Genomic DNA, 27,930 nt, shown 5'->3' on the forward strand with positions numbered 1-27,930 from the left:
GCCCGCAGCCGGCGGCGGGGTGCGGCCCGGAGCGGTGACCCCCGGGGCGCCGATGGCTTGGGGCGGTGCTGGGTAGCCGCGAGCAGGAGCAAAGCCGGACAGCGTTGCTCCCCCCGATGAGGGGGCGTCCAGGGCATCGTAAAGGTGGATAAAAAACAGCCCCAGGGAGGCTTCTGATGATAAACGGATTTTATTCTCCCCCCCTCTTTGTGGCGGGGAGGAGAAGGGGGATTTCGGCGATAACTGCTGTCTAACGGTGGTGGTTCCTAAAAGCTCATCTTGCAAGTGACCCTCGAGCTGATCGCCCGCGCCAGCGGGCGGGCTCGCGTGGGAGCCGAGCCCTCCTGCTGGGCACGGGGCCGCARCGGCGGTGCGCTCGTAGCTGGGCGGTCCTGGGCCAGCCGCCGGGCTGGGCGGCAGCAGCTCCCAGACCTGCCGAAACGCAGCGCTGTGACCGCGGCGGGAAAGGGCTCTGGAGACTGAGCTGCTGCTCAGCTGGCACCAGGACTGAATACTAGGAGCTTGCTGGGGATGCAGTGACCCCCTGCAGCTGGCGGGGCCTGGAGGCCGAAGAAACTTGGCTACGCAGGAAGCACTGGGTGTGCTACAGGTGGTGAGATGTGGCTGCTGAGCGCATCTGCTCCTTGGGCATAACGGGAGAGTTGTTCTTGGATGGGCAGCAGGAGAGGGCGGTTTGGAGTTTGTTGGGATCCTACCTGAGAACTGAAATTCGGCTGGTGACTCTGGGACTGGGCTTTTTGTTCTGCCTGTTCTGTGGGAGTTGATAAACATCCAGAACAGGGCTGTCTTGTTCCAAGCCTTCTGTGCAACAGAGTAATTCAGGCTCTCTTAGAAGCTGGTCTCCTGTAAACAGATATCACCTCCTGTTATTTGTGTCAATGAGTCATATGTTATGAAAAGAGAAATATTAACTACAGGTGCAAAATATGGAGCAGATGGAGAGCTTAGATGCTGTTCTCATGCAAATGACCTTGGTAACAAAAGAAAGGAAGAAAAGATTTGATTTCTCTACAGCATTAGAAGCCCTATTGAAGCTAACCATTTATCAGAGACTCCTACAAGGCGTAGGAAGGAGACAGGCATGGGAACAGTGTCTGCACACAGTGATTCTAGAGCAGGGAGCACTTATAAATAGTGGCTCCAGCCTGCTACACCTACTCCATATCATTCTACATATGAGTAGCCCCATGATTAATTACAGTAGTAATTACTTGAAACAAAGTGTCATAGGGCACTGGTACTTGAGGAGTGTGTGCTGGTGTTTGTGTAAGTAGGGCAGACTGGGAGAATATGGATCGCTGATGCYGAGAACCATCTCATGAAATGCAGTTGCTGAGGAAAATAACCAGATTTGTGCTCTCCCCATAGAGCTCTGTGACTGGCACGGTTGAGCGTTGCCCTATCTGCACAAAGAAACAAATGACAATTTAGGTCTGCTATTGGCRATGAGGATTAGATTTTAGCAGTCATCTGAGCACAGCAGCTCTTCCAAGAGAGGAATAAGACCTGKCTAGAATAAGCTCAATTTTCTATAGCACTGGGGATGCTTCCTTCAGCTCCAGGCATTTAACARAGTGATGCTTTACCGGAACTGCAGCGACTGGGAGATAAATGGATCGGCCGTAATGTGCCGTGCCGTTCAGACGGCATTAGCTGTTACTGTCTGGCTGAGATGTCTGGCCAACACAGAGAGCTTAACTTGTACTGGAAGAGGTGCTGTGGCWTTGCTCCCCCTGCTAAGGCGAGGGGGCAAAAGAGGCAGAACTGGGTTGGTACACAGCCTCTGAGGTGGCTTCCCAAGACTTAGTGCAGAAGCAACCCTGCTTTGAAATCTGTCAAGTACAACCTGATGCATGCACTGGCTGATGAGCAGGAAAGATTTTGACCTAGTTTTGACCTGGCCAGAGGCAAAAAATACCATTAGTCTCTTTACATGACTTTTCCCAGCTCAGGCACCAGTTAATGGGACTCCTACCCGAGRAGAAGCTAGCGTTCTGGAGGGCCTGTGTTCTCAAGTGGACAAGCCCATACCCATCTCCAGCGTGAGCAGAATAGAGGTGGCCGTGACAAAAGCTGTGCAATAGCTCCCCAAAGCTGTATAAGCATTGACTGTCTTCCTAGGATTGTGTGTTGGTTCCCTGACAAGGCAGTGTCTAGGGACCCCATGSCATAAGTTTTGGGGATGGAACAGAGCAGGAAGATGCAGTCAACTCTGCTGCCTTGAGAAGGAGAAGAAAGAAAAGCTTCTAGGCTTGGGAAGCTGCAAGGATAAAAAGCTGTTTTAGRACTCAGCATCTCACTCAAGGATGTGCTGTACTGACACATCACCAGTCCCATCCAGTTACCCCCTCAGAGGGGGTGCAGCACTTGGGCCCTAATAGCTTCTGCTCCAGCACCTGTAGACAAACTTCAAACAGACCATTGGCTTTTTCCTTAAGGAAAACTAAGGCCTTTTCACCTGCATAGCTGGACTTTCCAATGATCTGTAAGCRGGGCTGATTCCCAAACCTCTGCAGAGGGCTATGGTAAGAGCTCCAACTTGCCTACAGAGCTGGCATCTGTTGCCTTAAAGGTAACACACTGGGTGGCTGCTCTAGACAGGCAGCAAGCCAGGCTTGGGTGTCTGGAAATAACGTAGGTGCCTGTCTCTTATCAGTCCTAATGGAAGCTGGCTCTGGGTGAAATTGCCCAAGCATGAGTATGGCTTTTGGGTGCTTATCCCACTGATAGAGTAAGTCAGTCTCGAGGAGCTGCAAGATAATGTAATTACTACTAAAAAGACTCTCCCATCTTTCTGAACTCGAGCAATAAGATAGACTTTTAGCTCTGCTGACATGAACTTACTGGTGTTAATGGCTTGGCTACTGAGCACTTTAAAATGTGAAATAAGAACAGGATGTGACTAAAGAAAAGGGGGTTTGAAGGCAAGAGGTACAGGCCAGAACATGTTTGTGGATACATATGACCACAGGATTATTTTTTTTCTCTCCTAAATGCCTTGCTCCAGAGTTAGTAAAGCTGTCCTGTTAATGGCTTCCTTCTGTCCTCTGACAGTTTCACTTGGCTCACATCCTAGCTTCTCTGACTCCAGGTGACCAAATGCTTGAAGCATATTCTGTGTTTAGTCCAGAGCAGTTGCKATTCAAGTAGCTTTTTAGATGCTGAATGGTTATGGCTTCTTTTCTGATGTGACACTGTACAAAGTAGGAGGTAGACTTGCCTAAACTGATTCTTTCATGCCTCTGACCAACAGAAGAGCAAATGTTGCAATAACCTGGGCATTATGAAGCTGTTGCTAGGCTTCAGGAAATTCACTGGCCCAAATCTACTGGCAGGTGCAGAAGATGGAATTGCTGATTTAAGACTCCTGGCCATGGTTTGAGCCTTGTTATTTAAGGTGGAACACTGTTACCCTATAATGTCTGACAAGCAATGTCTAGCCGGAAAAGCTGGAGACCTCGAAAATGGTACAAGGGCCTGAACTCTGCCATCACACACTCTACAAGGAGGCTACAGCCACTCTTAGAGCTCCCTGTGTACAGGTGTGGGCCTGCTGGAGGAGAGATGCATCTCTTACAAGTCTATGATTTTTCTAAACAAGTCTAACTTGTGCTGTATTGTGCAAAACAGATGTAGTGCTGACATAAGCCAGTGGAAGCACTGAAATTCCATTTCCCTCTATTTTAAATGGCGAAAGGTGCTAATGCTTTCAGTAAAGAAAGCAAGGCATGTGCTATTCCTAAAGCCTAGCCTCGATGCCTAAGTCATTAGAGTTGCAGGCACAGGCTCTCTGATGTTTTAGCAGTAGAGCAGAGGGGCCTGTCCAGCTCAGCCCCACTTACCCTCCTGACATCCCAGTAGCATTTCTACCAACTCTTGTAGGGGAAAGAGGAAGTTTCCYCCAAGCTGTGACCCTAGGCAGCTGCCCTAACTGCAGTCCCACGTGGTCTTGTTTCTTTTGCAATCTTTGCCTGTTCCAAGTATTGCTCTGCTGATTTGCCATCCTGCTTGTCCACATAGACCCTGATAATGCATCTAGTGTTCCTGCTGGCTAGTCAAGCCTCCCAGAGGAAACCCAACCTTTGGCTGAATTATTGATGCCCTGGAACGCAGCACAGCTCCTCTCTTCCTGGAGAGTGAGTGTGGCGCTCAACAAAAGGCTGCCCTGCATTATTAATCACCTCTTCAGCTTCCCTGCACAAAAACAGAACTAGTGCTCAGCTGGGCCAGCTGCAGGGATGCTTCCTGCAGGGTGTTATCAGTGGAGTCTCTAACCACCGTGGATCTGGCATGTGATCCCAGGATGCAAATCCTGGCATTGGTTCAGGGCTGGACTGTTGCCCCAACCATTAGGTTCTAGAAAATAGATGCAAAAGGTCTAGTCCTATTACAGCAGGACTGAAGAGCTCAGGGTTCTCCCCAGCTGCTGCATGTGCTCTGCCTGCCCTGGCTCTCTCCCAGGTGGGTGTGAACCAAGCCCATAGCTGATTGATGCACCTTTGATACAATTAAATAGGGTTTCAGTTTGAAAGCATCTGGTGGAGTATTTGGAGCTGCAGAAATCAGCAATGCTTCTAGCAGAGAAGCAGCAAGATAAAATATTTTAAATCTGTCTTTTTTTTTTTTAACAGACAAAGCTTTAAGGTCAGCTTGTTTGTTTTTCCACAACTCTCAACCCCACTATCAAATTTTATGCCTGCCAGTGGGAAGGAAAAATGGAATCGAATTTCTGAAAGCATTATGAAAGCAGATTTCTAGAAACAAGTCCTCCAAACAAGGTGCTCTCCCTGCACTTACAGGGTTTAAGTAGCCAGCTTAAGAAGCTTCTGTTCTTCCAACATCCTTTTCATCAGGGGCATTTACTTACGGAGCTGTGTAAGAGGGCACCAGCAGCTGAGACCTGTTGCTACTTGAAAGCTTAGATCTCCACTTACACCAGATATTAGAAAGAATCAGCTCATAGGATAAGTTGATACAAGTTCTGAGATCTCCTTCAATGGCTGTGCTTTCATGAAAAGCTTCATCCAGTCTTWCTTAAAGATGTGGTCCTGTTCTCCCTTGCCCTGATCACACATTCCCATTCATGCTGTGTAGTTGGATGAATGCTCAAATTCATCTGAAAACTGCCAACTATGCCCAGGTCTGAACCTTGCAACACTGCAACTTCTAGGCAGTGATGAGGGAGTGCTAAAGGAATTGGATGAAAATTGAGCAACAGCCTCCCTGTATGTGAGCTTATAGCCTGCTGTAACCTTGCACCCACTTCCTGATGTTTGTGCCCTGTTTTCCAACTCTGCAAGGAAGCCTGAGTAAGAGATTTTTCTGGCCTGACCTTTTACATCCATAGGCTGTGACTCAAATTCCTGCGCATCCTCCCTTTCTGGCATAACCTAGGCTTGCAGTGACCACGACTGCCGTCCTCAGCCTTCTTGAGAGACAAACAGCTCTAGCACCTCACTCGAGATAAGAGCTGAGTGAGATTGTCCTGGCTGTTTCCTGGCCATGTGCTGCATGAGTGACCCAAGCTTTCAGTGCACTGGAAGAAGAGAAAGGTTGCAGAAAACAGCAGAGCGATGCTTGGAGCTGCTGCCTGTGACTATAGCAAAGAACCCCACGGCTGGAGTGATTCAGGAGCCTGGCTATAGCACTGCAGAGCTGCTCGAGGGCTTCAGCAGTGAACTGACTCTGCAGCAATGCTGCAAGAAGCTGACTAAAACCTGCTGATGAGAAACTGTGCTAAGGCCTGACAGCTCTAGGGCAGATGCTGGTGCAGAGTGTCTGAACTGCAGGACTTAGAAATGAGATCTCAAAGCTGCCTTAGAAAAAGGAGTGAGGGAGACTTATATGCTTGCATTAAAGAGTCTTGGCTTGTTAAAAAAAAAAAAAAAAAAAAAAAAAAGCTCTTAAACAGATGACTTGAGTATTGGAGCCAAATACCTGGGAAGTCCCAGTTTGCTACATGGCTGTGACTCAATCCACCCTGGGTGAGTCTGAAAACAGGTACCAGACTTCCAACAGCTACAGAGGAAAAGGAGCCTTGTCAGCTGTTCACATATGCCCGATGGTTGTGTGCTCCCCCTTTCCTCCCCAAGACAATATTAGAAGCTGGGTACTGCACAGTGCCCTCTTGTCTTGAATCTGCTTTTACCAGTGTTCAACGATAGCCACAGGCCCTGGCAAGACTGAACTGAAAATAAGTGCCAGGCTAACCAGGACCTGCTGGTACTGAGAAGGGTTATGGAAACAATCCATAGCTGTGCAAGGCCCTGCAGCTTGCCTGGCCTTACCAGGCTGGGAGGTGGAGTGGAACTGCCCTTGCAATTCAGTGTCAGTCTTGGACAAATCCCACACGACAATTCTCTGGTGGTAGCATGATTCTGCCCAAACAGGTCACTGTGTAAACAGACCTGCAGGGTTGGCATATCTCAGACATCTAGTAACATTTGCACATGGCTGGCAACACGACTCCTAAYGGCTTGTCTGCCTGCACGCCCTCCTCCCGTGTTGGGTTTGGGCCCCCTTGTTATCTCGCCTTGTCCTCAGCATTGTTCTGGATGTGAACAAAGCCGGGGCTCTTCGGCAACTTGGCTTTCTGCAGCTGTGGGAGTGGAGCTTGCCAGAAAGCCTCTTGGGAGGGGTAGTGGGCACCAGACCAAGACCCCATGAAAAGAGGTTCCTAGCTCATCTAGAACTGAGCCGTGGGATACATGAGGGCAGAAGGGATACCATCAGCAGCTCAGGCAGGAGCGTGTTTAAACTAGAAGTTTCTCAGCCAGGCTCTAAGCTTCTGGCAGCTGTGCCCAGTACTGTGCTGTACCGTGCTCTGACAACTGAGCAGTGGCACCAGAGGCCAGCAACAAGGATTGTTGCAAAGTMTGTAGGATCCCATGTAGGATAGCTGTCTGAAGGGGTCTTCCTGGTGTGATCCAACAAGATGCTGGCTTCCATCAAAAGCAGGAARACAGAGTCTGTTCTGTACAAAGTCACCAACCTCCATCAGGACAGGTGATAACTGCAGGGCTTTTTTTGTATTATATGACAACATTGTGCTTCTCCACATTGGGTGAATCTCAGAGGAGACTTCGGCTCTGAGGTTGACTCAATGGCTTTGGATGCATCATAGTTTACACTAGCTGTTCCTATGCTCGACRCAATAAATGTCAGATAACAAAACTGCTAACGTTGTGCTTAATGTGATTAAATTGACCAACTTTAGAGGARGAAATGAAAAATGGGGCTGGGAAGAGGGAATAGGGTGGTCTTTCAGATATCACAGGGAAGCAACAGGAGAGTGTACTACACCATCCGACACTGATTCCTCCAGACTGATAAATCTTGCATATCAATGTCATTGCCCAGTGTGAAAACACTGAAGACCTGCACAGCCTGCTTTTCCTTGCTGCTAATTTTAAACTTACAGGAATCRCAGAGGGAGGGGGGGAGTCTGCCAGTATGAATCTGGATGCTGAGAAAAATCAGACACCAGTGTTTCAGTACCCTGTACTTACAGAACCTGCCCAGCTAGCACATAGCCTAGAGCAAAAGCTGAAGAACTGCTACTTAGTGGAAGCATTTCCACTTTCAATCCTGAATTTGAGCCTGCTTAAACCTCAGGTCCTCAGTTCACAGCTCACTGCTAGCAAGGCAGGAGATGAGCTGGGAGGTAGTACTTGGATACTGTTGATCTGATAGCTATCAGATGGCACCCAAGCCCTGTAGTAAAACAGGTGTGTGCGGTTGTCTAATAAGATGGGAAGAAAGCCTGACTTGTGAGTTGATGGTAGCATTTCTAATCCCTTTCGGTTTGCAAGACACAGAATTGCTTAGTAGGAGCTGAAGGGAGTTGGCACCTTGCCTCACCTGAAGGGTCGTTTATTCGGCTGCATGAAGGGAGGAATCTGTCGTGTTAAATGTGTACACAACTTACAAAAATACTCCAGTTTTACTGTATTAGACCCTTTCCCTCATTAGAAGTTGTTTATGCTGGAACACATCTCAAACCTGGCCTATCTTAGCTCGGTGCTTGCTTCATTCTTGGAGGAGGAGGGAAAAAAAAAGCTCCCTTCCTCTGAAAGATGCTTGGGAGCAAAGAATGATACCTTGAAAACTTTTTAGCTTCACTTTAAGACAGATGCGTACAGCAGGCCTCAGTATCTCTTAAATCTATAGCAGATTGCAACTTTGCTGTAGTAGAACAAACCTTCTAATGAACACCTCCTTCCTGCAGTTTACAGAAGAAAAGCTGGGCCAAGCTGAGAAGACTGAACTAGATGCTCACTTCGAAAACCTTCTGGCCAGGGCAGACTGCACTAAGAATTGGACAGAGAAGATTTTGCGTCAGACTGAGGTTCTGCTACAGCCAAACCCTAGTAAGCCCAGGTCCTTCTAATASTTGAAGGGTACAATGTCCTTGTTGCAATTCAAACAAGGTTAAAAGATGTGCTCTGGCAGAGAGCCCTGATCCATTCAGGCTGTGGGGGTTGGAAACAACCTCTTTCTGCAGGGCTTGTCCTTTCTCCTCAGGCAGCTAAGATGACTAGCTGCATTACATAGCCTGGCAGTGCTCCTGAGGACCAGGAGGTGGTTGGAAAGAGGGAACACTTTCTCCTAGTGGTGGGGCTTGCTGTCCAATGCATATTGGAGGACTATGTGGGGTGGACCACCATGAATGCCACTTCCAGGGCCCATGTCTGTCCCCTATCCTGTAACAGCCAGTGGCAYCCTCATTCCAGGTGCCAGAGTAGAAGAATTCCTCTATGAGAAGCTTGACCGGAAGGTGCCTTCCCGGGTCACCAATGGGGAGCTGCTGGCACAGTACATGACAGAGGCAGCTAATGACTTTGGACCGGGGACACCTTATGGTAAGTCAGCCTGATTAAGCCCTAAAAGTTATCCTGTCCTAAGAAGTTGCCCCCATTACTGTTTTGGGTCCAAACTTCTGCAGTTTGCTTCYTGCAAGTGAGCAGGCTGGTCTGCCCCACACCTAGCCACCTACCTTAGTAGTGCATCAGAGCAGATACCAGAGAAAGGTCTCTAGCACAGCAGCAAGTGGCCCATCTTGATAGGAAGATGGTCTTACTCTGCAGTAAAGCATCATCTGTGCTGGGGTAGGGAGGAGGGCCCCCCACCCCTACTATAGTCCTGAAGTCTGGCAGACTGGAGGGGAAACAGAGATGCTGCTCCACATTAGCTAGTGGAACAAGGTACAGGAACATTTTCCTATGTCTATGGCTTTCTAACCTAGCATGAACAAGAAGTTATGCTGAATGGTTTATCCAACTTGACTGTCTAAAAGGAGTTTTTAGTTCCACTGAGAGAACAGGAACAAAATTATCCTTTAAGTATGTCCTGCAAGTGGAGGGGAGACTCTCTCTCCAGCTATAAGAGAACAGAAAAGCATACTTATGAATGCTGCTGCTTGGCAACAGCCCTCAACAGCCCCCTTCCTAATCACACAGTACTTTTTTTTTTTTTTTGCGCCCTTAAAACCTATCAGTTTCCCCTTCCTGGAGGAACTTAAGGCTTCTTTAAGCAGCAGACGTGCTCAGAAACACTGCCTTAAATTCCAGCCGCCCTTGCCTCTGCTGTGAGCTTTGTTACTGCTCTCCAAAATCAATAGCTGTTCAATAGTGAGTCCTGTTGCAGGCAGAACTGCTGTAACTGCATCTATAGCCAATACTGTCTGAGCTGGGTCCTAATCAACTATTTTTTCCCCACTTTGATGGCTTTTATTTTTGCTATTTTTTTTCTGTGCCTCTGTTCCAACCCTGGGTATATCTTTTTATGGGTCAGACAGAAATCATTCTACCCAGAACTCTGGGCTGTCATATGTTTCTGGCAGGTAAAATAGCAAAAGAATGGCAGTGGAATAAGTGCGTCAACAGACGGATAAGATCAGAGTTGCACTGGGAGTGGTGAACAGCAGATTGCAGATAGGACTGTGTAGCTAATATGTAGGGACAGGGTCACCTTGTTCAGGCATGGTAAACTGTGCTTTCTGTCCCACAACGTTGGAGCCTGTTAGCCCTGGGTGAGCTGGCTGAAGCCAACATAATGTTAATTGGTTTCTTCTGGAGTTAAAAGCTCCCATCATTGCAGGGAAGACCTTGATAAAAGTTGGAGAGACCCAAAGGCGCTTAGGTGCAGCAGAACGGGACTTCATCCACTCTGCATCCATCAGCTTCCTGACCCCACTGCGCAACTTCCTAGAGGGGGATTGGCGAACTATTTCTGTAAGTATGGTAGCAAGAAAGGGGAGCTTATCAGATCACCAGATACATGAAGAGTGGATGGAGAGGGAAACAGTGCCAGAAGAACCCATCCTCCTTCCCTGTCAGAAAGGAGGACTCCACATCTTACCTCCCCTTGGGGAAAGGGAGGATAGGAGAACAGGAACCCAATCCTGGACCTTCAGTGGGCTGCCCCCTGCTGTGCCAAAGGGCTGCTATTTGATGTACACGGGGTATTCCTGACCTCTGCAGCTTGGTGGGCACCACCAGCCCATAGCCCTGTCTCCAGGTTAGCCTGTATCCCTCTGGCCATCAAGACCCATGACCCACGCTAGCTGGGCAAACATAGCAACTGCTTTTCTCTCACTTCCAAGGAAAAAGACTTGATTTTTAGATGATACTTTGTCCCTTTCCTCCCCAACAGTTCGTAAGCAACCTACTCTAGTCCCCTCTTCTGTCTCTTTCAGAAAGAGCGGAGGATCCTGCAGAACCGCCGTCTGGATCTAGATGCCTGCAAGGCCAGGCTGAAGAAAGCCAAAGCTGCYGAGGCAAAAGCAGCGGTAATTTCTCCCCTTATTCCCCTCTCTGTCCTTCTGGCCCTGGGGTTTGACTCTCATCAGCAATGCCACGTGTCCTCAGAACCACAGTCAGGCTGCACTACTGAATCCTGACCCTGGCAGGCATGGGTGGGGGTTCCTGTAAGGCTGGAGGAGGAATCAGCCTGGTGTATAAGGAAACTGGCTGTAGGAGCCATGTGCCATAGCTGTTTCAACAAGTTAATTCTGAGCTTCCAAAATCTGGACACTCCCACTTGACACAAGCTCCTGCTTTCTGATAGTGGCTCCTGCCTGCTCAAATTTTGACTGTGTGACTTGTGCTAGTAACTAAATGGCTACATCTTTTGAGGACTCGTTGAAAAACCTCCCTTGAGGTCTCCAAGCAAGCCAAAAGAGCTGAGCTGGAAGATGTGTAAGGGGAAAGCAAGTTGGGCCTCCACAGGAGTCCCAGAATTTCAAACTATCTATTCTGCCAACTCAGCCTCTTCATGCGGGAGTGCCAGGGGAGCCTGTGGGTGGTGACCAGAATCAGACTGTCTACCAAGAAGCTGTTTCTCCAGCTTCTCCAATGACATAATTCATGGCACTATCTAGTTACAGGCTGGTCTTGCCCTCAGGAAATTAACAGCTGGTAAACTAGCAAAGCTCCCAGGTCACTGTGGAGCGGAAGAGACTGGTAAGCTAGCCAGTATCCTGCTATCTGCAGGCCTGAGCAGTAGGGGTGTAGGCTGCAAAGTGCTCATTTGATGAGGCTGACAAGATCTGTCAGCTTGATGATGCTTCCTGGGCCTGAGGTACCTCCTAGARCTCTGTTCTCTCCAGGCAGAGGCAGGGTGACAGGAGGTACTGACAGACTTCCCAGAGGGCCTTGTTGAAACAGACTGCCCCATCCTGTACTACTCTGGCTGTTGGCACAAAGACTTGCCAAGTTCTGCTTCTAGCCTGGGGCCAGGAGCTCAACTGGCAAAGAAGTATGATCAAAACAAGCAGAAATCCTTGTCAGGCAGTCCTTGGGATGCACTAGGATACCCACCTGGGAGCCCTGGCATGAGCCCATTTTCTAGACACCTGCTTGGCTGGGACTCCGGCCTTGTGGCTCCCTGGATGGCTGGTTCCTCGGTACTTTCCCTTCTCTCCAGCTCTGTGTACACTCAGTGCGGGGAAGGCATGCTAAGCTCAGCAGCCTTCGTCAGCAGGTCTGACAGAGGCTAACAGCACTCATGCCTATGTGGGAAGGTCTGAACAAGGCTGTGGGTAATCAAAGGCACTAGAGAAAAAATAAAAAGAAAAAGCTGCCTTTAAGCATTCAGGTCTCCCAGGTCCACTGAGGGTAACTTCAGGGATCCCCAGTTCCCCTCCTGAAGGGGACGGTCCCCCAGTCACAAAGGGAAATACTGGCCACTGCTTTATTTTAGGCTGAAGTCAGAGTAGAAATTCAAACACCTCCTGTGCTTCCTCTGTTGACCCCTTCGCTCTTTGCCTTGCTTTCTACATGAATTGATCTAAGGGCCTTTCAGCTGCATCTGAAAGGCCATACCTTTAGGCAAGGGGTTCCCTGAAACTGTAAAAACAACCTGGTCTGCCCCTGGAGCAGCAGGGTGTAGAGTCAGTCTGAAGCTTTCCAAGGCGTTAGTCCAAGCTGTGTCTGAGCTGTGTTCCAGCAGTGCAGTTGCCCACATATGACTGCTTTTTTCAAACAGAGGTCACTACAACAGAACAACAACCTCAGCTGCTGTTGTGGGCTCTCATCACTTACCTAGCCTAGCTTAAAAGCAGGATTGCCAGCCTCAGGGCTGCCTCACTGACTACCAGAGGGCAAAGCATGAGTGGAAGTTCCCAGCATGGAGGGGAGAACTGCTGCCCTGGGCACTAGGCATGTTAGCACATGATTAGACCACTGTCATCCCTGTAACATGCCTGGAGTCCTCTGTTGCACCTCCTCTCCAGCCAAGCTGGCCCAAATTGCTGCATTTCTCCCAGCTCACTAGTCTCTTGCTGCTCTTCCCCTGTGTAGTGCAAACTTGTGTTCCCACAGCTTCTGTCTCATGACTGATCCTCCAAGTGGGCTGCTGCCCAGACCTGCGAGCTGCTATTCAAGTGTCTGGGCTTATGCATTTCCCTTGGACTTTGTGCTTTGTCCTTCCTGTTAATGCTGTTTTGTTTACTAACCTTTTTGTTTTGTTTCTCTGTAATTTGCTCAGTGTGAGGGAGATGTGAGTATTGACTGTGCTAACAGTGCTGTGATTTTTTTTTTTTTTTTAACACCTCTCATTGTCTCTTTCCCATTTTAAGCAAAAATTCCTATCTCCCTTGTCATGTAGGGGCTGGCCCTGGAGCATATATTGAATGCGGTCAGGGCTACAGTGGCCTGGGAAAAGTGCCCCAGAAAGACAAGAGCATCTGTCAGCTGCCTGCAGCCCCTCTGGAGCATGCACTGGGTCCCATTATCGCTGCTTGCAAGCAGTGCTCAAGGGAGGCAGGGTCTTGTGTAAAGACCTGCTCAGGCTCCTCCAGCTCTGGGCAGGAGGAGGTTGGGTAGCAAGTCCCTCTCCTGGAGTAGAGGCAGTCCAGAGACAATGATGGGCAGGTTGATCTGGTTGTGGTGGTGTTCTGTCATCCAGGCTCCAGGGCTCTGCCTGTTTTCTCCATTATAAAGGTGAAAGGGGGAAGGGAGGGGTCCATTTGACCACTGCTTGCAAATACAACTTTCCCGTGCATAGGAGTGAAAGAGCAGCTTGCCTCCTTCATCCCATGTGCTATATGACTGGTTTGGGGACTCCTGGAGACCAGGGAAYGGGAGGAGAGGTTTCTAAGTTGTTTCTGATCTTTAAAACAAAAGAAAAAGCTACTTCTGTGGAACATCCACTCTCCTCATGGGGAGGAATCAAGCCTTGTCACTGTAACAACCTCAAATATCTCTGATGCATTTTTCTCCCTATACTCAGGCCTGACTCCTTAATAGGAATCACTCCTCCATATTCCTTTCTCCTGCCCTCCCCTAAACTCCTAGATGGTTAAAATCTCATTTTGTTGGGACTGTCTGACTCCTTTTCCACACACTGGTCACTCATTTCAGCAGGCTGCTCAGGGCTGCTGCAGCTCCCAGCAAATCAGGTCAGCTTGTTTAAGTAGATCTGGGTGAGCTGCACAGAGATTAACCAGGGAGAGGAAGTATGGGGCCCAAGAGACTTATAGAGATCTAACTGGAGTTACAGCTGGTTTGTGTGCTGGCCTTGCGCCCCAGCTTGCTGCAGAATAAAAGCTGACCGGGACCATTCCATGATCCACTGCACTGATAGTCCTGATATAAGCTAACAGGCTGGATTCACTCTTTGAGTGACACTAACAGCAAATGCCATCCTAAAAGGAGGCCTAAACTGAATTCAGCTAAATAAAGCATGCCATATATTGGTTAGTGATCCCACACTGCTTGTTGGGGTGGACTTGGATCATTTGTGTTTCCAGTGATGAAAAACTCTCTGGAGTGCTTAAGCCTTCTTGTTCTTGTTGACAGGCATTTAGCTGTGGAGAAGGTGGCTTGGTGGTTTTCTGACCTCCAGGCTGCAGAATGTGTGCTGTCTTTGGACAGCAGCAAAGCCTTGGACTAGATCTACTTTGGCCAAGCCAAGGCCCTTGCTGAAAATAGAAGAACTGAACCTGATAGATAGAAACATGCCTAGAGGCTTGGTGTGAGTAAAAAAGTAGATGAGTCAGTGTCTCTCTTCTGCCTGTTTATTTTCCCTCTTTAAGAGGCACTGTGGACAGCATGCTCTGATGCTAGTAAATACGTTCACTTAAAGGCCAAGGCCCTGTACAGGGATGCTTCTAGAAAGTGGTGCAAAGCAAAGACAAGAAAGGTCTTCCCCACTGAGCTGAGACAGTGAGATGAGCAACCTTCTGACTGCAAGGGAATGGAAAATAATGCATTTAGAATTGTCTCATCTCCACTCTGGCTACTGTTTGAGCAAATAGCTGTAAGTACAGGCAGAGTTTCTAACAGTAGAAACATCTGTTGAAGTATTGGGTGGAACTAATCTAGTGTGACTGCATGAGCCAGTCCATCTCTTTTTGCACAAGCCTGGCATCCACCTTGGGGAGCTTCTGTGCATCACTGCCCAAGCTGTTTGGAGACCTCCCTCCTGCTGTCTCAAGGAAATTGGACTAAGCTCCCTGCACAGACAGGGAAACACTGGCCCCTTCCTCCATCTGTTACCCAACTGACTCCTATTGGCTCTTCTGCATGACTTGTACATGAAACTCTATTCCCCCCCACTAGGCTGTGCCTGACTTTCAGGAGACTAGACCTCGTAATTACGTTCTCTCCGCCAGCGCATCAGCGGTAAGATTGCCTCCTCCTAGATACTGCCTCTCCAACCTCTTCCTGCCCCTCTCTTCACTCAGTTTCAACTCAGACCTAGTGCTCTGCCGTTTTCAACATTTTAATGTGACATGGGCTGCCTAGGACTCCTGACTCAACCTTAAGAATGCAGATCCACCCCAGCRGAGGTGCATTGTCAGGGTTTGGCACTTTGCTGTTTGGCTTGCTTTCCAGTTTCTCTCCACACCTTTTTTCCTGTTTCCAGTGGGAACATGTGTTTTTATTGCTAGCAGAGCAATTGGAAGGAAATCTACTTGGAAGAGTTAGTCTTTCTGAGTGGTTCCAGCCATAACACTGGTAACATCACATGTGTGACTGCCTGATCAGTGTTGTAGTGTCAGTGCTTAGAGGCCTTGGAGAGTGATCAAGAAATGAAAAGGTGAAGAGAATCCCTCTGCCACCCATGGTACCAGTAACCCAGCAGGATGATGATACAGGCTTATCTATTCTGCAAATAGAGGTCTATTTTTCTTTCAACTTGAGGCCTAGCCCACTGGTGGCAGTCCTCAGTGGCTGTAACACAGCCAGATGTGCAGGGGGTGCATAGCCTGCTGCATCTCTAGTGTGTTGCACTCAGTGGTTATGGTCAAGCAATTGACTTTGTGCTGTGCTTGTGGCTTCCCATTACGTGATGTCACATTTCTCRTTAAAATGTTGAAAACTGACCATCTTGCTTCCTAAATAGTATTCAGAACAACACTGATGCCCACTAATAGAAAAATAAGGGGGCAGAAGGGCTGGGGAGGGGGATCTGCAGATGTGGAAAAAGACACCCCAGCCTACTAGCAAACCAAAAATCTCACAGTAGCAAGTTGGCTTTGGTTAATGGGCAACATCCCATTTGCAGAAAGACATGTTTGGCTGATAGCATCAGTGTTAGTTCCCAGGGGTATCTGTCCTGACCTTCTTGGAGAGTGATACTGGGATCAGAAATAGCTTTGTACAAAAGGAGTGACTGGCTGGGTGACAAGGCTCCTTAGAAAGAAGCTTCTTTCTACTCAGTTGCCCTCAGCTACTGGAGATGCTGCATCAGTTGCTCAGTCCCCACCTCTTCTAGCACAGCAGTTAGCAATCACCCTGTGGCTCTGTCCTCTCTGCTGGGAAGAGGTCTGCTCCATGGACAGGAGATATTGCAATAATGGACTAAAACTGAGCTCTTGGAGAAAGGGGAGAGAAACTAGGCTTTCCTTGCCTCTGAATAGCTCTGATTAGATCAGTGTAACCTACTGATCCCCTGAGTCTTTCTAAAACAGATTGAAAACAAGCATTAGTAACATGCAGCATCTTGCAGAGCGTACAAATGCTCACTTGAGCTTTTACATATGTAGTGGCCACCTAACTGCAAGTTTGTCTGTTGTATTATAGAACTATTTTGAGGAAGCAGGTGCCAAGCACAGTAACATGACATGGGATATGGATATTTTTAAGCCCACAGGTGTCTGCTCTGGTATGTCTCTGCCCAGCTGAGTGGTCAGCCTTTAGAGCCCTGCTAGGGAAGCTCTGACAGCAACAGTGATAGGGGTCAGTGAACTCCAGGGCCCTAGATAAACAGCCAACACTGACCTTGATCACTTACTGGTTGCAGTACCTCTATCAGGAGTCCTTGTGGCAAACACCCTAGCCAGTAGTAGTCCTTGTGACTTCCAAAACTACCTCCCTTAGAGGCTGCAATCAGTGGTCAAAGTGCCACCTTGGACCAAGTCTGCATGAGCAGGGTGACTGATACAAAATTGGTGTCTCTCTTACTAGTGAAAAATAAGCTGGGCCCAGACTGCTCTCCAGCTCTGTGGCAAGACTACTTTGCAACAAGCTCTCTAATCCCAGCATTCATCCCAAAGGGCCAGGCACCGCAGCAGGGTAGGAGCTCTCCATGCTGTTGCTCTGCTTTTCTTCCAGGCCAGAGTCCATTGTGCTACTTGGCTGTCAGTACACACTGAGAATGTGAAGCAGTGGTTGCTGCTAACCTTGCTTTTGAGATCTGCTCCCTTCTGGAGGGAGGGATTGCTTATGGGTAACATAGTAACAACTTTGTCTTGCAGGTGAGCAAGCAAGTCAGCTGTTTCCTAGCTTATGTCCTCTAAACAGTGGGCAAGGCCAGCTGAACTTGGATTTTGATTCTAAACTTACCTTGACTTTTGGAGAAGTGGATAACAAGGTTTTATTTTTGTCTTCTGTAATGTGAAGGCTTAGAAATGGATGCACCTGGAGTCAAGGAGGGGCCTTKTCTCAGCCTGGTTGTGTATGAGTTGGAGGCTGAGGAGCCATTTCTCTCTCCCACACTGATCTTTTGTTGCTGTGTAGGAGGGTATTCATGGACTGCATAAGCCTAAGTATTCCTTTCCCTCAGATCCTTCCCCTTGCCATGCTCTAAATTCCTRGAAATGATATCAAGAAAAACATGTTGAGTACTTTAAAGAGGGTTCCTCTGGCATAAGATGAGGCCTGGGGTGGAAGAACACAGAAGAGATGCAAGTCATGGCCCTGTTCYGTTTCATGAGCTTTCTGAACTACTTCTGACTAGAGCAACACAGTGCCTTAACCCAGAGATAAATCTGGGCAAAGCAAAACTGCCTGAAAGCACCACAGGAACAGAGGTGGAAACTGTTTCAGGAAGTCCAACAGAAGTAGAACAAATCTAGATAAGAACGTAATAGTACTTAAGTACTGCAGGGACTAAATGGCCTATCTTCAGAGCTTAAAGTAGGAAGACCTTTAGCAAGTGTGAAGAGGCTTCTGTGTTGCCTGAGTACTAAGCCCACATTGCACCTTTGGCATAAGGCTACCATATACCTTGCACCAGGGCAGCAGTTCAGGCTAGGACCTGCTTCTTGGTTACCTATGAGGATCTTCTCACCATCTGCCTTCTGCAGGAAGGGCCCTTATGCGGAGCAGAGGAAGGGAGTTGTGTCCCCAAGCACAGCTAAAATTGCCTGGACCTTATTTGAGCCAACTTCTGACTTGCAATAACAAARCATCCATCTGAAAGTCAGAAAACATCTAGTCTCAGTACACAGCTACCTTAGCCCTGCAACAGGAACAGCTTGCTAGATTAGATGGGAACAGGCTGCAGTAACTCCCCTCAAGCAATGGAAGAGGTGCCAAACAGGCTACATACCTCAGGAACGAGCCACGGGCCAAAGGATAGGATCCAAAATGGGAACTGAAGATGCCGACAACTGACATAACCACTTCCTGCTTCAGCYATTCACTGGTGTAGGCACCACCTGCAGATGCTCCTTATATTGCCTTGCTGAAGCTGCTTCTGCACCTGAGGCTACTGCAGCTCACCTGAGGGCTGTTGCTGGTAAGTGACCCCAGCAAGGCTCAGCAGAGGGAGATCCTGGGCCTAAATGGAGCATTTTATTTCCAACACCACAATATCTAGCATATGGTCCCTTTCCCTGTGTTGGTGGAGGGTATTTCTCAGGTAGGATGGCTTAGGACTGTAGCCCCTATCTCCATGCTGGGCAGCAGAGAGGTGGGGAGAACCACTTAYGATCCCAGAGCTGCAGCTCTGGCTGGTGCTTCTACAGCCTTGTGCTGTTCACTGGGGCACTGCTGGTGCTGACAGAGCAAGAAGCAACAGCTCTGAGGTGACTAACACAGGAACAACTCAACTATGCTATGGTGAACTTCTTTGACCTGCAAAGGTAACACAAGGTGACACCTGAGAGTGAAGTTGAAAGCCTTAAAGAAGCCATCCCCCCCCACACACACCCCACTGATGCGGGGTGTAGTCAGGTTGGTGCACTTCCAGTTGATCCACAGTGATTTCCTCTTCACAGGGCCAGGGCTGAGGGGGGTTGTATGTTGAGGAAAGGCCAGGCCGAGGACCCTCTGGGAAGGATCAATGTGTTTTTCTGCCTCTTCTCTCCCTTTCCCGTTGCTGTGCGTGACTCTCTYTGTTGTCGATTGTTTCATGTCCTGGAGCCAGATCCCAGCAAGCAGCTGGCAGCGTTGCACTGTACAGATTCTCTTGTAGGTGATGCTGAAAGGGGTTGGGAAACTTCAGCTGGGGGAAGCATTTCCAAGGAATAGCTGCCTGCCCTCAGATGTAGGGCAGGTATCCCTGCCTTCATGGATGGGGCTGGAAGAAAGCATCCAGGAAGGAAAGCAGTGGGAATAGCTTGAAGATGATTTGTCTGGTTCAAAGGCCACATCCAGTTACATCTTTCTGTACCTAAACACGCCCACTGAGTAGCTGTGGGCTAGCTGGATTAAGACCCCGTTAACCTGAGCTCTCTAGACCAGTGGGTGAGGAATACTGGCCTCTGTCTGGATTATGGTAGCATCTGCCAGGCTATTCATGCCATCCTGCCCTGCTGYGGGCTCAAGCAGCCTGTCTGCCTCTCCCCAAGCTTACAAGGGCTGTTCTTCAACACCAACCTCTGCCGGCCATTCAGAGAACTCCCAGGCAGCTTGTGCTCCCTGCACATCTGCTGCTTAATCCTGTTCTTCCCGGAGGCCGTTGAATGCTGTTATTGTGAAAGCCCTGGCAGGGAGCAGCGCTGGAGCACTGGCTCCAGCAGCACGGACTTGCTCTCCCACTGCAAAACTGAGCTCAGGGGAGTAGGAAAGAAGTGAGGGAGCATTGAGCTGGCAGCTGCTGCTGGGTGAAGGGCTAGCTCGTTCCCGGAGTTGGCCTTCTGCGTCCATGGAGCATCCTTGCCAATTGGTGTTAATGCTGAGTGCTTCTCGACATCTCCAACACTGATCTCCTTTCCTGTTGCTCTGTGGCCCCCCCACAGCTTTGGAGCGACGAGGTGGAAAAAGTAAGTATCTAGCTGAATAACGGTGCTCAACCTGGGTGTGCCAGTGGTGTTAGGGGTGGGAGGTGGTGCTAACTCCTGTGCGTGTGTGTGCATGCACRTATGTAGGGGGGAGGATCAGTGGGATGTTGCTGTCGTCAGCCCCCTTCCTGATTTTCAAGCTATATGGTTCGATCTGATTCTGATAGCAGGTTGGGAAGAGCCCTGCCCCTGGGTCATTTGGCTGTATCTAGTGTGAGAGACTTCCCAGGCAAACCAGGGATGGGTTGGTGTGTGCGTGTGAGTGTGTGTGTGATAAAAGGCAGCTCTGAGAGCCCAGCACCAGTGACTTGGGAGCAGAGCTGATGCACTGCAATGGTGATTCAGCTCTGCTCCTGTAGCAAAGGCCCTGCCTGCTCTGATTTGCATGTGCCTTGCATTGGCCTCTAATAGCCCCTTGCCTGCTTGTCCCAGAGTCTGAATAAATGCTCTGAGCGGAGCTGAAGCACAGATGAAGGGTCTCCCCATGAACAGCCCTAGCTGAGGGCAGGAGCAGACCTGTCGGGAAGGCAGAGCAGCAGGTTCAGGGCTTGTCTGGGAGCTGACTCTGGGTGAGCCGCGCTTACCCTTCCGAATGGATCCATCAAGGCCGAGCCCCAGATCTTATTTACTTCCTGGATTCCTCAAGGGGAGTGTGATTCTCCATCCRTGAAGATGGATGAAGGGCTGCTAGTAGCCTAGAGACCATGGTGAGCTCTGTGTGGAGTTCTGGTATGGTACAGGGCTTCTGGGATCCCATTATCTTCCTTCCTCAAGGACCCTCAGCAGATGCTAGCCTGAACTGCAAGGTGGTAGTATGGCATATTCCTGCATGCTGTGCATGATAACCTACTACTGCCTTAGTCTAAATGCATCATGAAAGCAGACTGGCTGTTTTTGAACCAGCTCACCCTGTATTTTAGATTCTTCTCAGTAACGCAAATAAATGGGCTGGTGGGTGTCAGCTGTAAGTATGCAAGGCTATGCTCCTCTGGTCCTGGGTGGAGCAGACCAAAGTGCTGATGGAGTCAGCAAACTTCTCAGTGTGTTGGAGAAGCACAGGACTGGAAGGGACCTCCCAGCTYACCATCCAATGCTGGCTATATGGGAAAGCGCATCCTGTAACTCATAGCTAGCAGAGAGATGCAATGGGTCAAATCCCAGGCAGCGGTAAATGGAGCTGGAGCTGCCTGTCACAACAAGCTTCAAATAGCTCTGCCGTGACAGAATTCTCTGCTCACTGAAGAAAGGAGGGGAAAAAAAAGAAAAAAAACCTCTCTGTGCTTAATAAGGCATTGTACTGATGTTTCCTGTTAGATCTCCCCTTTCCCTTAAATAATCCCTTCCAAACAGAGGATGCAAGAAAACAGATCAGTTGTAGCTTAAAATAGATAAAATCTGATTAGAAGCCAGTCAAAGCATTTCTTTGTTCTAGCCTARCTGTCCAACAGTACTGCTAACATGAGATACGAGGCATAATGGCCCAAAAGAGTTCCTCTGGCTTGCTCATCTGAGAAAACTGGGGCTTCTCTAGGGTGACCTGCTCAGAAACACCACTGCAATGTGGCCTCTGCTCTGAGGCTATCGGCCAGTCTGAATTAGCTCCCTAGGGGCAATTCCAGACAAACGACTCCTGTGCCAGAACGATCAGGGCATTTCAAAGCCAGCAAAATATGCTCTGTCCMACAACTGGAGCCACACAAGAGCCACTGCACCAAGACAGGCTGCACGTCACTGGCGGAGGGGAAGGGGCGTGCAGACCCCCTTACTGCTCTYCCCATTAACTATCCATTAAGCTGCAGTTCATGAACTGCAACTATTGCTTCAGCAATAGTGCTGTCAGTCTAAGGAAATTGCCATGTCCTAACATGTGGCATGTTTCACATGGTGCTGTTAAGGAATGATGCATGCTAGAGAGACCAACCGTGCCTGTTCGCCACCCTTTTCCCTTTGGCAGTGGGGAGGGGAGAGCAGGCCCTCGAGCATCTGACTGCTCTAGCACTTCTGGAGCACTTCTCTTTGCAAGGATYCATCTGGGTATTCTGATACTACAAAACTGCCATAATATAAATATGCCGTCTTTTGGTGTGGGAGAGATGTTTTATCATCATCTCCTTTGTAAAGAGTGTTTCAAGTGCCAATCTGCCTCTGAATTCCTGATGTCTGCTTCATAGCTGCCTTTTAATAACCATTGTTTAACTCCCTTTAGCACAGAATAAGCTTCAAAGGAGAGCCTTAGACTGGAGTTGGAGTGGGATGGTCATCTCCGTTACAGTGTAGTTAGTTAGTAAYACCCATTTGGTAAATGCTACCTGGTCTCAGCCTGTTTTCTGTGGTGATTAAAAAAGCAAAGTGCATCTTCTGGTGAGAAACTTAAGGACATTCATGTTCTCTAAGTCTACAGGCATAGGAGAGGAGTTCAGGAGAGCTACACAATGGTACTCTGCAGCAGCACACCCACAGTGACTGGGACAACTGTCCTGATCCCACTGACCACTCTGGAGAGGACAGCGATGACTGGGCAGCATTGGGTGTACACTTTTAGGTGGCCTTCTATAGCAGACACTAATAGGTCAGGTGATGGCATGAGACTGGCCTTCCACATACCTCAGGAATGATAAAGCCTCTTCATCTTCATGCTCTAGTTGTRCAAGGGTAGGAGCTTCTTAGCTTGATGCATCAGTCTTCAGCTGCCATTCCATGAACAGCAGTGATCACATTTGGGATCCAGAAGGAATCAAGTTGAAATACAGCCAGAGATCCCTGGGATCCCAAGCTAGGGTGTCTTGTGGCTATTGGTCAGTATTGCAGGTGCATGTGGATCCKACTGAGCCAACAATACACTCGTCTAAGTGCCAAAAAGGGGAATAGGGAGAGGAGGAGGGRAGGGTTGCCTCTCCCTGGAAGAGGCAGCACGGGGGTCCCTGCCTTGTGCTGTCTTGAGCCCCCTCTCCTCTGTCTTGCAGGCTGAACATGAGCTGCGGCTCACTCAGACTGAGTTTGATCGACAGGCAGAGGTGACACGTCTCCTGCTAGAAGGGATCAACAGTACACATGTGAGTCTTCCTAGCTGACAGGGGGAGGGTTACAGGGACTGCAGTGACTCCCAGCTCATTTCTAGAAGGATGCCAAGAGGATGGTGAGGCCTATGTTGGGAGCAGAGGTAGAAGAGGCCATAAATTTGGGTGCAACCTCCTAAAAGAGAAAGGATAGAGGCATGCACAAGTAGTGCAACTGTRATGCCAGCAGTTCTGCAGTCCTCGGTGCATTTCCAGGCTAGAAGAACCTTGTTCTTCCCTCATTAGAGCTGTGGACTAACCACACAGGTGGTATAAGAGCACCAGTAGAAGCTACCTGTCTAAGGTCACCCTGGGTCTACGCAGCATCCCCAGACTTGACAAATGCATGTGTTCAACCAAGTAACTCTTCTAAATACTGGCCCGCATAAGTCTGCTTCTCTTGGGGGTAGGTAGTACAGGAAGAGGGTTCTGGTGCCCCAGCCCCCAAACTCAGACCAGCTATTGGCCCATCTCCTTCCAGGTGAATCATCTTCGCTGTCTCCATGAGTTTGTGGAGTCTCAGACAAACTACTATGCTCAGTGTTACCAGTACATGCTGGACCTGCAGAAGCAACTGGGCAGGTGAGACAAAGCAGTGCTGGTAGTTCTCGCATCCACTTACCACTAGTTCAGACCTTTCCCCATCCCACAACGTAACATTGGGCAGAATCTTGAAAGCCCTGTACGAGCTCCTGAGCTTAGGCAATGGTGACCTATCCCTTTAGTATTGCATTTACAGCCATGGGATTCATTGGGGTTTTATGCCTTCATTTAAACACACGAAGGCAAGACAGAACACTCCTCTAAATTAAATCACACTGGAGACAAATTCCTGCTGCCAAGCAACCAGCCTCTGTGATCAGCTGCAGCAGTAACTAATTCTGTGCACTGGCTGCACGTCTCRTGGGGGTGGGTAGGGCTATTTTGTCTGTTACCCAGTTACATCAGCGTGGCAATGGTACCCAGGAGGGGCCGGTGGCCTTCTATGACTACTCACTACTCCCTCTTGCTTTCCTTTCCATGCTTGCAGTTCCAAAGGAGAAATGTAAGTAAGTTAAATGCCACCCACAATAGGCTCTAAGAGCTCTTTTCTCAGCCAAACTGTGGCTGCTCTAATCCTCACAGGAACCAGCAAGTTTTAAGGATACAGTGCTAGGACTGGTCTCTGCAGACCTGCTACAAAGGCCAGCAAAGGGTGCAGCTGCACTCTACAAATAATCAAGACCTGACTCAGTTACCATCTCTACTTAGAGATCCCAGAAAGCCTCTAAGCATGGTGTCCAGCTTAACAGCAACAATGATGAGGAAGTGGCAGGCTAGACAGATAAGACAGAGCACGTGAGAACAGAGCCAGGACACACRGCACAAGGGACTCAGTAAGACAGCTGCAGAGCCGAGAATAGCGCCTACCCAGCCCCACCTCTGGTGCTGTCCCACAGTCTCGTATTCGAGTGCGGGGGGCATCCTCTGGCCAGCTCTCTCCAGCCACCACTGTCAGTGGCTCCGGTGGACACAACTGCACTTCTGCTCTGGATCTAGGTATGCTATAAAGGCGTAGTGCATCTCTAATAGAAACAAGAGCTGTCCACATGTGACTTTAGTAAAGCRTAATGCTCCTTTTAAATGTGATCTGAGTAGGTAACTCATCAACTGCAAGTTAGATACCAGTCCTGTAACAGGATACTGGAAAAAAATTAAGCACACAAATAGTACCTGTTGGATAGTCTCAGGTCCTGAGAACTAAGTGCCCTTCCCCATTTCAAGGCAAAGCATAAACCTATTATAGCTGGCAGCTGGAACTCTTGAGTGTTGTCTCCTCTGCAGTTTAGCTTTCATGGTTTCTCATACTAGATCCTTACTGAAGTTTTCTCCCCCACATACTTCTCTTCCCTGTGTAAGATTTTCAGGCACGTTTGTAGGCAATGCAGAATCCACATCTCCTGCAGCTGCCACCTCTCCTCCAGCTGTTGCTGCTGCCACTGTCCCTGCTGTGCCTACCATTCCAGTTGTGCCCACAATTGTTGGGGTGCCTAATACTGTGGCAGAGGGTGTGCTGAACCCAAATGAAGTGAAGCCTCCTGCCAGTGGGACACGGAAGGCCAGAGTCCTCTACGACTACGAAGCAGCTGACAGCAGTGAACTGGCACTTCTTGCAGATGAGGTTGGTTGTTTTTTTGTTGTTGTTGTTTTTTGTTGTTTTTTTTAATAAGCAACCCACTTGTAGGCTCAACAAGGTCTTGGTTACTTTTTCTGCCTCTAAAAATCCTGTTTTATGGAACTGCTGATAACCTCTTCCTTGACACTAGTATCCATTTTTAGTTGCACTGAGCTCGTAGCCATTTGGTATTTAAGAATATTACCACAGTAACTCTTCTATTCCTTCTGGAGCCTAGTTGTACCCAGCTAACAAAATACTCTGCCCAGCATCTAGTATCTTCACAGGGACTCTCAAACCTAGGTAGCTTATATGCGAGTAGAATAGGATAAGCTACTGGGTAGAGGCCTGAGAACAAAGGCAATTCAGCAATTCCAAGCTCTTTTGGTGACTGGATTGAACTGTGTTCACAAGGGATGATACAGCAACATTAAGCCACTCTGTGTCAAAGAATTCCTTAGGCCACTTCAGAGAATTAAAAGGCAGCTGGAACATCACTGGATGGATTCCTGTAGATCTTCTGGTATAGCTGGAAATAGCTCCAGGGAGGCTCCAGGGATAGGGCACAGATCCTGCTAAATGAACTTTAGGAATTAACTGAGTCTTTTAGTACACATCTGACTGTCTTGGCTGTGTCTGCAGAATAAGGTCCTGTCTATGCTGTCTTCTCTCCCCAGATGATCACTGTGTACAGCCTGCCAGGCATGGACCCAGACTGGCTCATAGGGGAAAGAGGGAACCAGAAAGGAAAAGTTCCTGTCACTTACTTGGAACTGTTAAGTTAAATGTCTCTAGGAAGAATGTACAAGCAGAATGCACCTCTCATCTCCTGGCACTTCTAATGTGGATTTCTTCATCAGAGACCATTGCTCTCTTCAGGGTTGACACTCCATTGCTAATATGGGAATTGTGGGAAAGAAGTGGTAAAACTGTTATAGTAGGGTTTCGAGAAAGGGCTAATGGCACCCAGCATTGAATTCATTAACCACCAGTGCAGCCTGCTTTGAGGTTAATCTTGATGATGCAAGATTCCTTGATTTCCTTTTTCTACCCTATCCTAGTCTTGTTTATTGCAGTGGCATTCCCAGAGCCAGCAAACTGTCTCCCTCAGCAGCTGCTCATGGAGTTTGTTACACTTCCCTTGTGTTTGGTGTTGGTTAGTGCCTGTCTCCCCCTCCATCCTCTGTTCTTCAGCAGTAGAATTGCCTGAATCAAATCATCAAGCATTCCAGTGGGGGAGTGTCCCACCAACCCTGTTAAGGAAAGGAAGCAGAATTATGAGTTAAAAGCCCATTAAACAGAACTATCTTGCTCACCTGTAGAAGAACAGTAAGGCAAGGCCTTAAGAGCCATGCTTACTCTTAGCGGTGCCTGATGGCTTCAATGTAGAACTGAGCTAGGAAGCTGGAAGGGGACTTGAATGAGAAAACTAACTTAAAAACAGAGGGTCGGTGTGTCAAAAAGGAGACCTCAGTGCAAGGAACCATGCATCTTGCTTGCATTTCCTCTGAAAAACTGCTCTTAGCCTGCGAAGAGTTTACAAGCCTTTTCACAAGGTGTGCACTTTGTGTTAATTGTCCAGGCTCTTCTTTCAATGTGTTTTAGCCTGACTTTATTTTCCTCCTAGATCACTGATTTTAACTAATGCTTTCCTCTCCCATCTCAGCAGTGAACAGACCTGGTGCATCCTAGAATAGTATGGGGTAGTCCCACGTGCTCTTGTATCTCCAACAATAAGCTGTTCTTGGCCATACACAGAGGCAACTACAATTCTGCTTTTCTCACCTTCTTCCCATTAAACAGTCCGGGCTGCCCTTGGTGGTTGTRGTGGCTTAGCTCACAGGGGAGCCGTTAGGTGGGTAGGCCTTTTAATCCTATTATGAGCTTCGGAGGTAGAGCTCAACTAAAGGACTCCCAACTACTGCGTAACCAGTTTTCAGCTCAAGCTGGATTGAAGAGAAATGCTCACCTGCACCAAGTTCTCTGTTCACTCSCCTCCTCTTGGTATGTCAGACACTCCCTTTGCTTGGTTATTGATCTTTTGCACTTTTCCCAATGGTATTGTGACCACTCTAATGTAACAGGGCACAGAGCACCTGTGTATGTAGGGCTCATGGTTTTCAGCACTTATTTGCCAATAAACAAACTGCCTGACCTCCTGCTTCAGTGTCCTGKGTGGGTTCACAGCTGCTCTTGCTTTCCAGCCACGTGACTGCAGCTTGCACTGAAAAGCAGCACCAGCAGGGAGGGAAAGGGATGCACGCTGYGGGGAGCTGAGCCATACTGGTGGCGTAGGCTTGGAAGTTGGGTAAAAGCAAAAAATTCCCCCGTTGTTCCTGTCCCAGCTGAAACTCTCAACATGCCTTAAACTTGTTAATGTTTTTTTCAGTTCCTTTCCCAAATTACAAGTCTTGGTTGTACTACAGATTGATGAACTCTAAGATAAACAACAGCTCCTCCTTAACCTGAAGCAAAAATAGCATTATGACTTTGCTGAGAGACTGGAAATGCTGCACTGGATTTAACAACCCTTTTTTGTTGTTATGGAAACTAGATCTGTTGCTAACTTAAAGACTTAAGGACAATCTCAATGCAACATAATCTAAAGCAACATAACTTTTTTTTTCCAATTTAGTCTCTTAAAACCATCTTAAAACACTTTAAAAAGCAATCAGATGTCTCTTTAGGAAAGAACTGGTAGGTTACGAGCTCACAGCTACAATGAAATTTGATTTCTTACCTTA

General features: G+C 48.4%; 1 protein-coding gene across 4 annotated transcripts in view; it reads left to right on the forward strand.

The window, feature by feature from the left end:
* The window catches only part of SH3GLB2 (SH3 domain containing GRB2 like, endophilin B2), a 27,624-nt gene extending 283 nt beyond the window's left edge, over positions 1-27,341 (forward strand). The window contains exons 2-11 of one of the 4 annotated variants that reach the window (XM_085312050.1): positions 8,249-8,390; positions 8,754-8,882; positions 10,120-10,253; positions 10,718-10,810; positions 15,084-15,146; positions 19,934-19,957; positions 22,939-23,028; positions 23,513-23,613; positions 24,931-25,192; positions 25,864-27,341. In XM_085312050.1, coding sequence (XP_085168176.1) covers positions 8,249-8,390; positions 8,754-8,882; positions 10,120-10,253; positions 10,718-10,810; positions 15,084-15,146; positions 19,934-19,957; positions 22,939-23,028; positions 23,513-23,613; positions 24,931-25,192; positions 25,864-25,971 — 1,146 coding nt within the window. In that variant the 3' untranslated portion in view covers positions 25,972-27,341. The remainder of the gene's footprint in view (positions 1-8,248; positions 8,391-8,753; positions 8,883-10,119; positions 10,254-10,717; positions 10,811-15,083; positions 15,147-19,933; positions 19,958-22,938; positions 23,029-23,512; positions 23,614-24,930; positions 25,193-25,863) is intronic. The other 3 variants (XM_085312051.1, XM_085312052.1, XM_085312053.1) reach the window with 3 other exon arrangements.
* Positions 27,342-27,930: the final 589 nt, after the last annotated feature.

The sequence above is a fragment of the Rhea americana genome, unplaced genomic scaffold (assembly GCF_003343005.1).
Source record: "Rhea americana isolate MKP2758 unplaced genomic scaffold, rheAme1 scaffold_357, whole genome shotgun sequence".
Classification (NCBI taxonomy): Eukaryota; Metazoa; Chordata; class Aves; order Rheiformes; family Rheidae; genus Rhea; species Rhea americana.